The 11877-nt window shown below is 31.6% G+C and overlaps 1 protein-coding gene across 1 annotated transcript; it reads left to right on the top strand.

The window, feature by feature from the left end:
- Positions 1-5700: 5700 nt before the first annotated feature.
- On the top strand, positions 5701-7973 carry LOC144553831 (glucan endo-1,3-beta-glucosidase-like). The gene is made up of 3 exons (XM_078302019.1): positions 5701-5791; positions 6371-6643; positions 7510-7973. The coding sequence occupies exons 1-3, from the start codon at positions 5701-5703 to the stop codon at positions 7971-7973; spliced, it is 828 nt and encodes a 275-aa protein (XP_078158145.1).
- Positions 7974-11877: the final 3904 nt, after the last annotated feature.

The following is an 11877-nucleotide window of genomic DNA, read 5'->3' as shown; positions in this document are numbered from 1 at the left end:
TTGATGCAAGGGCCGGAACCAACAATACATATCTATATATACATATCATGATTTCATGCGTGGAATATATATATTTATATTTAAGCAGCTAGCTAGCTGCTGAATGCTTAAATTAATTAATTAAAAGTGGTGTGGGGTGGAGTGTTCTATCGATCATATATATGCCATACATATTAGTTTGCTCTTCTCAGATGATGCTGAAACGGTGTGAGTTTGAGTTTTGTTTTGTTTCAGCACATCAATAAATGCATGAATGCCGATAAACATCAATAAATGCATGAATGCCGATAAGTGATGACTTTGTATATTTTTAATTGTTCCCTTTTAATTAATTGATACTTCTCTTAATTGTACCTTTAATTTAAGAAATTATAATGAATGTTCAATATATCATTCGATCGAGTCAATAATATTTTGAGCTGACATTAATTTCTAATTGCTTACATATATCACTAGTACATAACCATACACCCTCTGAAAAGCTAATGTCACACGACCGTGTCAGCCAGCGTCGTGTATGAATTGGGGGGATGGGGGGGGTTACGTTGTACACGGTTAATAGAAATGAACCGTATCAGGTTCCAATACATGGTTTCTACAAGGCATCGGTGGATTGTTTTTGAAACAATACACGGTTTGTAATTTAGAACCGTGTAGAATTTCTTTTTTTTTTATACGATTTATAATTGGCTACCATCCATATTTGCGACCCATTGAACATACAATTAATTGCACATCCTAAATTCAATAAATATTCGACATCATAACATAAAATAATCAATCATATTCGTTTAACATTCCACAAAAAAAAAAAAAAAAAACTAATCAATAAATATTCAACACAACATACATAAATCAATCATATTCCATTCAACATTCAACAAACCTATATAATTCACATCCATAATATACATTATAAATACAATTCACATCTTTAACATCTCATCAAGATAACCTCAGAGAGCTAATAATTAAAACGAAAAGTCAAAACCCAAACAATTCGATCTAAGAAGAAAATAAAACCAAAAATAGAGAAAATAGAACCTGATATTCTAGTCTTGTATACAATTCCCATGTCGACTAGGTTCTAATTTCGGCTCGACTGACCAAGAATTGTCATTGGTTTCATTATTCCCTGTCATAATTTGCAAAGTAAATTCAGATCATTCAACAAACATACATATACAGCTAGCAAGTACATTAAGAAGTTCACACAAACATGTTATTTTTTTCCCCTTCAACTTTACATAACAGCCTTCAACAATTTTACATTAAACCATATACAGCCATCATCATGGAACAAACAAATTAAAGCTAGTTTATGCATGCGAAGCCAATTTATACTCGATCAATTTCTTATATATTTGAAAAATAAAGAGCTACAAGGAATGCTATAGATGCCAACTTAAACCCTTTTAGTTTTGGTAATTGAACTAGTTATTGATCTCTTTGCATTTGTTTAAGATAAAATCTGAGTACTATCCCCTTACCAGTCTTGTCCGAATAGGGTACAATAACATGAGAGTGAGCAATACTATTTTAGTATTAAATACTCCTAAATTCGCAAATAGAATAACCAGTTGATACTGAACTATGCCGCTTCTCTCGGCTCAAGAAAAAAAGAGATGAAAACATTCTACACTCAGACAAGGAAAAACCAGAGGAGATTGGAATTAGGGAGGATTTCCCTAGCATGTAGATCTTAGAGTTTGGCATTATGTACTCGCTCGACGATACATGACGGGTACCTCTGGTATAACCTTACTTATAAAGTTTCATTTTAGTACATTCATTTTAGAATTCACACTTGACTATTTCTTAATACACAATTGTGTATTACATCAATGCACGCTTGAGTATTAACTGATGATTAATCTACTTATGTTTAGGAAAAAAAAAAAAACCTCATTTTGAATTTTGTTGTTAGTGATTTCTAAGGGATCCTTCTGTAATCTACTTCTCTTTTAGTAAGGTCTTGCTTCAGTTTGTGATTATGTTGTATATATGTACATTTTGATAGCTCAAACTTTCACCAAATATATTGGCCAAATCCAATTTAATTACTAGTTAGAGGATGGACAGGTAATTCAGAGATTCAGTTCTGTACTGAGGTAGAAACAGTAGACAATCTTATGATACAATGCTCAGTAGTGAGACAATTGTGGTTTTGGTTAGGGAATTGTCAAGATTTAATTGAAAATTTGCATTATGTTGCTGACATTGCATCCTAGATTATGCAGATTCCGTACAAGGACTGAACAAAAAAACATTCCTCATAGCTTTTACTGTTATGGCTTGAACAATATGGAGAATAAGGAATGGATTGTGTTTAAATAAAACTAATTGTCCTACAGACCGAAATATAATTTTACAAATTATTTCTTTAATCTCTTATTAGTCAGGTTCAGAAGATGGTGGAATATGACATCAGTGTCATTTCAGCCTATATAATACCAACTCCAAAACCTATCGAATCAACTTCAAACGGTGAATCCAAACCATTCAAACGCATCTATTTCATTAATTAGTTGTGTGTTACATAAAACATTTATAATTTTTTGAATTTATTTAGTATCAAGTCAAGCCGTCAAATGTGCGAGTTATTAAGTTAATTTTAATGCATTCATTTTTCAACATGTTTGACCGCTTGATTTGATACTAAAATAACTATAAAATATAAATTGTTTGCATGTAAACCCATTACTCATAAAGTAAATCAGTTTGAACGGTTTGGATTAGTCATTCGAAGTCTATCTAATCAATTTTTGTAGTTGGTGTCATATGACACCAATGTCATACTAGCCGGACTCCGAATCAAGTTATAAAAACAATTGCTTGAAATAGTCTTATTTTAACTAAATTTAAACTTCTACGTATACAAGAGGTGCATTAATTTAATCAAAAGAAGAAAAATGATGTGATTGGAGGGTTGAAATTAAATCCAAATATTAGATTTCAATCACAACCATTGGCGGATTGGACACCCAACGTGCTTAATAATGAAATGAAGATATATAATTGCGTCATATTTGATGTGTGCTATTTTTTTTCAATTAATATATTTTAATGGGCCGTTGACTGTTAGGAACTTGTTGATTATTTATATAGTCAAGAAGGAATACTAATTCTTAATTGATCTTGTGTACAAATAATTACCTTTGAATAAAGAACAAATTAGCTAGGTCTATATATCTATCTATTAGTGCCAGCTCCTAATAAAATATTGGAATTATCCTTTTTAACCAAGCTGGATATATTGACTTGGACTGCGTATCACATAAAAAAAAAATATGCATACAACAATTTTTTTATTTTTTATTAAAGGATATTTTACATATTATTATTGAGAATTGAACATGTCTATCTTCAAAGAGAGACAAAAGTTCGTTCGAGTTCATTTTACTGCACAAATTCCACGCTTTTATATATAAAACAAATTAATTAAAAGGATGACGAATTCAGGAAAACAAATTAACCATAAAAAATGGTCGAACTAGATCGATCTCTCTCGACTTCCAAGCCTAAATTAATGGTTGTTTAACAAGTGATTTACTTAGATACTTCGTACACATTATAATTTGATAAATTGGTGGTTTGTAATTTCGAATCTAATACAAGATCAATTAAACAATAAAGAACACATTTCCTAGGGCTTAGGACGATTTTTACGTGTTATTAAGCAAAAAAAAAAACCACATTAATTCATCACAAAACAAATTTAGTTTTGTAATTGTTTCAATTTTTCAATACAGTACTACAAAAAATACTTTTGCTATCGATGATCAGCATGCCACATTAATTTCTGAGTCATTTGGATTTAAGGCACCACTCCCCTTCACATTAATTATTCTCTCAAGGTTAAATATTATTTATTTTTCTGTTATTTTGTTATTTAATTTGTGTCATTAATTTAATTTTCTATCTATAATTAGTTTGACCATATTATTAATTGTATTGTATATATACATTGTGAGGAGGGTTCCAATTAATACCTCATGTCTTTCATACCTCATATATATTGTATATCTTCGTTTTCAAAGTCCAAATTGTCGATCTGAACCGTTCAACATTATTTCCATACTAAAATATGCTTGAATGGAATTTTATAATTTTTGCAAATTTTTTACTATTTTTTAAGATAGATACAAAATCACTGTATCTAGACCGTTCAAAAGAAGTGATTTTCTACCTATCTAAAAAAATAGTAAAAAGTTTTCAAATATTATAAAATTTCATCACTAAGTATATTTTAGTATGAATATCATACTAAGCGGTTCGGATTGACATATTCATTGGACTTTAGAAATGAAGATACAAAATATGAGGTATGATGAAGTATGAAAGGCATGAAGCATTGGAACACTCCTCACTGTATATATATATTGTATGGTGATCCATATTGTCCATAACATCATGGATTAGGTTGCCTTAATTATAGGTTGATGCCCGTTCAAAATTAATCCGATAGGGATTAATTTTGAATAGTTCCCGTTTTGAAACTGCTCTTTGAATGATGTTGTCTCATCTAGGATTGTGAACTAATGTAAGCAGATTTAGCATTTAAGAAAGATTCAGTTGCATTTCTCCTTATTGTTCCCACGAGTACATATTGTTCATTTCTGTGTCTAACCAGTCGGAGGTGGTTCTTATGCGTACTTGGGAAGAATAGGGGAAATACTGTCGAATTTTTCTTAAACGCTAAATCTGCTTACATTTACTTCAGTGCGTCCCTGGTAACGGCGCCAAAAGGCTTGTTGAGTATTTTTAGTATAGGGATTGGTGCTTGATTTATACTCTTTTGAACTTTTAAATTTGTAAACCTAAATACTAAATGATTGGTCAGATGCAAGCGCACAACCTATCTTTGTAGTACTTTGGGTATCGATCCACAGGGAAATCGAAAAATACTAGTATTTAACTCTATTGATTTGTTTCAGATTATTCAAGAAAGTAAATGTTGATTGGGGGGGGGGGGGGGGTTTGTTTGTTCTAAGTTCCCAAGGTTTGGGTTCAATACCTGAGAAGATGAGGTTTAAAACAATAAAAGTAAATAAGGAAAGTAAAAAAAGAGTTTTGGTTGCTTTCAAGAATTGGAAGATCTAGGGGCAGTCGGTCTACAATCCCTTTTCAATTCTATTTACTCGGTTTGTTTAAATTCATGTTTGATATGATGAGATTTCTAACCTACAGTGTTAAAAAGGGTTAAGGAATTAATAATGTGCCTAGATAGTTTCGAACTTCATGGTCGTTCTTCACCCTAGCTATCTAGACCCATTAAGCTCTTATTAGTCTATATATCCTCAAATATTAGTACTTCATGGTCGTTCTTCATACCAATATCCAATTCAATTCAAGATGTCCAAATTAAGGGTTTGACTTCATGGTCGTTTTTCACCAAACCCTAACCTTAATTTATGTAGTTCCGGATTAGGTATCAAATTGGTCAATTCTAACCTAATTTCTAAGGTATTTGTGTTCACAATTTGGTACTATCCTATATAATCCTAGCAATTTTGATTCTTTCGAATCCAAAATGAGAGTTGTGCAAGTCAAGTACTAATCATGTAATCAACATAAATGATAAATCACATAAATTAACAATCAAATCAAACAATCATAATAAAAATAAATAACTGAATAAGATAGAATTAAACAAGTTCATGCATTGACCTAAACCTCTAAAGAGAGAACTACTCTTTCATGGAGAGATCAATTACAAAAATTGACAAAAAGGGTTTGCCCTTGGTCATCCTTTCATTGGTCATTGGAGTTCTAACAACAATCCCCACAGGTAAGTACAGACTCCTCTCTTAATTTCGTTTAGTAATTAATTATTAGTGAATAACATATATAACATAAGAGTCATGCTATGCTACTTATATAAGCATATCAGGACACATGCTTACGGGTCAAATTTAAATATGTCATATTTGAAACGTTAAATTAAGTAGTTCATTAAATTAGTTATATATTAAACTTGCATAATACCACTTTTTACTATTTTTAGAATTTGTTTACTATTCTTTATGTTTTTTTAAAGATAATCCTTTTTGACATGCCAATAATGCATCAATATGCGCACAAAATTTTCATTTTTTGACCGCTTGAATTGATACTAAATGAATTCAAAAAATTTAATTTTTTTATATATAAAAAAACATCTCTAAAAAGAAATCGGTTTAAACAGTTTGAATTTATCATTTAAAAATTGAAATTGGATATATGACTTATAAGTCATATGCACTAATATGCTTTTATATATAGTAGCATAGCCAGACTCATAATATAATATAGGTATATGTACAATGATATTTAATTGACATGCATGTATATATAGTAACAGCAACAACAACAACATGTGTGTGCGTAGGTGTGGAATCAATTGGTGTTTGTTATGGAATGGTATGCGACAACCTCCCTCCACCAAGTGATGTTGTAGAGATGTACCGATCCAATGGCATAACGGCAATGAGGCTAAACGCACCTAACGACACAACCCTTCGAGCTCTCAAAGATACCGGCATCCATGTTATGATGGGCGTCGATGATGGAACGCTCAAAGATCTTGCTACAAACCCTTCTGCTGCATCCAATTGGGTCCAGGCCAACATTCTGCCATATCCTCAAGTTTCCTTCAAGTACAGTATTAATTATATATAATTATTTGTTATTTAATTAATTAATTATTTTCCAGTATATACTAATTAATTTGAAATTAATACTCTGGGATAATATTTAATATAACATACAACTGATTAACTGATTAATTAATTAATTAATGATATATATATATATATATATATATATATATATATATATATATATATATATATATGCATGCCACACATACACATCACATGCATGTATATGTGTGTGTGCAAGTGTATACATACGTGTGATTAATTAATATAGATGTGTATAACGTAGAAATATACAAGTTTCAGTATAATTAGAAGAAATAAGGATTCAATTAGTTCTTTTATATATTAAACTAGGTAGGTCAATAAATTGATTACATATTAAACTCGTATAATACCAATATTTACTATTTTGAAATTTTTTTTTACTATTTTTTTTTTATTTTGAAAGATGACCCTTTTTCACATACCAACAATGCATCAATATGAGTACAAAATCTTCATTTTTAGGTAAATGAATTCAAAAAAATTAATTTTTTATATGTAAATGAAATTCTTTTGAAGGAGATCGGTTAGATGGTTTGGATTTTCATTTCAAACTAAGTAGATGGGTTTTGAACTGGAAGCATATAGACAAAAATGCTATCAGAAGCATATTACCCGACTCTTTATATATACAATTAGAGATTTATTTAACATCCACTTATAACTAATTAATTAAATAATATATAACTAATTAATAGGTACATTGTGGTTGGTATTGAAGTTGCACCAAGGGATTCCCATAATTATATACTCCCAGCAATGAGCAAAATGTGCGATGCAATTTAAAAAGCAGGCTACAAAGACAAAATCAAGGTTTCTACAGCAGTTTGTTCCCTTGTACTCACCAATACCTACCCTCCATCCAAATCTCAATTCAACCTCTCTTATACTATGGGTCCCATAGTTGAATTCCTCTCTAAAACTGGAAACCCACTGTTAGCAAATATTTACCCCTATTTTAGTTATAAAGATAACTATCCCAAGATTGATCTCAACTATGCATTGTTCAAGCCTTCTACTGCAGTGGTTCAAGATGGTTCATATAAATATACAAATCTCTTTCATGCAATGGTTGATTCAGTGTACTACACCTTGGAAAAGACCGGTGGTTCTCAGGTTGGTGTTGTTGTGTCGGAAAGCGGCTGGCCATCGAACGGTGGGCTTGCTGCGACAAAGGAAAATGCAAGAACATACAACCAGAACTTGATTAATCATATTGGTAGAGGCACTCCAAAAAATAGAACAAATTTGAGACCTATGTTTTTGCAATGTTCAATGAGACCAAAATGACAATGGAAGAGAGGTTGAGAGATATTTTGGGTTGTTCTACCCAACAAACAAGTCGCCCGTTTACCCAATAATGAATAATGTAACATTTCGAAAATATGAGTTATTATTATTTATGCTTAATTTTTTTTTTTTTTATAATATTGAAGATACTATATATGTCTCTGCTAAACAAAGTATGTTTACAAAGATTAATTAACACATACATCGAGTAAAAATGTATATAATATTACATTCAGCTTAAGATTTACCAATTTTTAATACAAATATACATGCACCAAAATGCAATTAATTAACCATCAAATTTCGCATTTTATCATAAATATTAAAATGTGAGGGGGAATATATATGTAGCAGCTGCGGCATGCAAGGCTGTGTCATGTGATATTATTTTATTAAGAAGGTTAATTTACTCAAAGTCTCAAAGAGATTAATTTTGCTGAAGTGAGGCTACACAAATTTTTATTGATAGCATGTCGGCAAAGGTTAATTAGGTCCATCATGAAAGGAGCAAAAAACACATTGATGTGATATATATTTTTTATTTATTTATTTGGGAGCATTTGAAGGAGAAGGACATCAAATTGATCGATACATGTGAGTAGCAAAAAACACAATGATGTGATATATATATTTGTACGTCAAACAAGAAATTTGAGGATTTAAGAATCATTTCAAATGATGGAGATAGAATTAATTAAGTTTAAGGGGGTGTTGAATTATAAAGAAAAATAATACAGTAATACATCATAAACAGTGAAAAATAATAAAACAAAAGATTGACATATAATATATATATACACACCATATATACACAGATATACATATACATAAACATACACATACACATATACATATACATATAATATATATCAACAAAAAATAGTACAAAGTACTAAACCCATAACAACATAATATTTATAAAATTCATTAAAATGTCTTTTTGGAGAAATTTGGTATTTTACTGTGCTTCCATTCCATGGCAATTTACTGTCATAAATCAGTCAGCTAAGAAGAACATACAAACTTCCTAAACTCATGATCACTCTCAATCCTCTCCATCTCATCAACTGCCATCCACAACCAGACATCCATCCCATGCCCATCCTTTGCATCCAACAATATGCAAACATTCCTTTGATCCGTTATCCCGCACGCCACCCATACCGGCTCCTCGAAACCAAAATTGCAATCGTACCACCCCATCCTACACCAACTACTAAATATTATATCGTTCTCTCCCCCTACCCTAATTTCCTTCTCTTCTTTATCATCCCGCATCTGCTGCACTTTCATTCTTACAAATTGTTCGTCGACTCTTCTTACTGCTCTCCTTATATTTTGTTCAATGCTGGTAGGAGTTCGTTAAACAATTCAACTGCTGGGTCCTTACGAATCGATTCCAGAGTAACACCGGAACCCGAGTTTCGCTAAATTCGACACCCTTATCATTGCATTCGACATGAAGTTTCCCCTTACCAGTTTCTCTGATCCTACCAGCAAGTGGATAAGAGTACTTCAGAGTTTGAGAGAGAGAGGATTTGAGCTGCTCTGATGTGTCTGGTAAATAGGTGGAGTAAAAGAAGAGGATGTGGATGTAGATTGGAGGTGAGAGCTGGTCGAAGAGAGAGAGAGAAATGGAAGGAAGAGAATTGCATGTAGGCTGTGAAGGCATGATGCTTTGTTTTGAGAGAAGAGTCACCTTTGCCATTTTCAAGGACTGGTTTCATCAGGTTAACTTTTTTGTACCTATATATAAAATATGTGAGCGGCCCCTTAACATTACATTTATCACACAACACAATGTTATTAATATGTTAATCTATCCTATGATTTAGTCATCTTACTAAAAATCAATGTCCGACCCACCCGTGAGCAATTTTCTCATACCCACGCTTGCTCGGCCTGGCTCACCACGTTGGAAATAAGGGGAATAAAAATTGTCTCATTCGTGTGGATTAAACTTGAGACCTCCGATTTAGAAGATTGACGTTGTACCACTAAGCTATAACTATGGAATTTATATCTTATACACTTACAAAACCATATATTTAACAGGTAACTTGCCGGTTATATTCTAAGCCATGTGCTTGATTTGGCCTGTCTCTAAGTCCGACCTTTTATGGCCTAATATAGTGTTGGAATGAACACATAGAGAGGTTGACAGGCCAATGGGCTAAACTGCTAGAGAGGTTGATAAATTAATAATTCATCTACTCTTCCTTGTACCATAGAGAACCGTCAAAAAAACCTGACGGTTGGGATATATAGTTTTAAAAAATAAAACGGAGGGCATTACTGTAAAAAAAAAAAAAATTGAGGGGGTGTAAAAAAGGTACTTTTTGTATTCATTGTTCCTCTATATTTTAAGCTTTAATAACATCAAATTTAAAACAAATATTAAAATAAAACTATTAAAGATTATCTATATCATTTTGTTGGATATATATCCATAAGGGCCTGTTCGGCTCCATCAAAAGTTTTACTGTTCATGTGGGAAAAAAATTTCACTCAGACTGAATTTTTTTTCTCATGTGAACAGTAAAAATCAGTTCAAAATTTTTTTCAATCCCACTCCTATACCCATTCCTATACATCTGCTGAACAGGGCCTAAGAGATTAAGATAGGCTTTGTTTTAATTGAAGAGCTTGTACAAATACAGTAACATATATAGACAATTTCTCATCATTAATTTTTCAACTTATCCATTCACATAAGAACAAAATTTAAAAGTGATTCTTTTTATTTGCTTGTAAATAAAATAATATAAATGTCACATCTAATGATTTTAATTTAACATTTGAGTTTTAAATCATTGTTATAAAAAAATAACGAAAACAACTTGAATGATATTAATTTGAACCCTCGTCATTAGGAGCAAACGATAGTGAGGGAATCCCTATAAAATGAAAATTCGTAATTTTATCTATTAAATTGTGTAATTTTTTTTTTTTGGTATCAATACCTTTTAGCCCCCTCGATCTCCTCTTATAAAATAAACTTAGTGTGACACTAGATTTTTCAGTTCCTCTAATCTCAATTTTGTAGCTCCACCCCTTGTCATCACACTATCCCTATATATACTAAATTCTGATTACTTCATTAAAAATTTGGTCAATGAGATCGTTGCGCGCACTTAATGCACCAAGCTAGCTACAGTTCAATTAATGTATACCAGGCATTGCAAAGACTTGTCGTCGCTGCACTTGTAGATGTACTTTTTCCTTAAATTTAACTTGAAATGAATTTGTTGATCTAGACATAAATTTCTATGTTAATATACATAGACATCATAATATAAATGAATTTGATAGAGAGGCAATTAATCAAGATATATCTGGCCATATATAGTTTAATAAATGGTACGTTAAATTTTATATTTTGCCATTTCAAACAAGACGCGGAAACACTTGGTCAAATTGTACTGTTGGATATTCTCTATATCAAAGCTTTGCATCGTCTTGCTTTCTACAAGCTGTGAGAATTAAATTTTATTTAATTTTCTTTCTCGAAATTAAGAGTATGCCAAGAAGAAATGGAGGTCTACCCCGGGTCCGGATCACCTAAAGTAACCCAATTTTTGAGTTTTCTATTGGGATCGTCCGATTCCAATTCATCGCTCTAGATTACTTCGCGGTTCAAATTCATCTCTAGATTCCAATCAATCATCTGGTATACGTTTTTCATCTCCTCAGAATGAATTCAATAGAAAAATCGATGGTCAAATATGATGCCGAAACATTATAATAGATCAACTTGAGAGTTGAGACCTCATATTTCCCCATATGTTTTGGAACTCTATCTTATATTGCATCCTTGTAGAGATTTTAACATCCACTAAATAATAGGTATATTGTCGTCGGCAATGAAATTGAAAACAAAGATGGCCATTGGATACTTTGAGCA

The sequence above is a fragment of the Carex rostrata genome, chromosome 5, assembly GCF_964058835.1.
Source record: "Carex rostrata chromosome 5, lpCarRost1.2, whole genome shotgun sequence".
Taxonomy (NCBI): Eukaryota; Viridiplantae; Streptophyta; class Magnoliopsida; order Poales; family Cyperaceae; genus Carex; species Carex rostrata.
The sequence above is the reverse complement of the archived record's forward strand: the minus strand, read 5'-3'. Positions and strand labels throughout refer to the sequence as shown.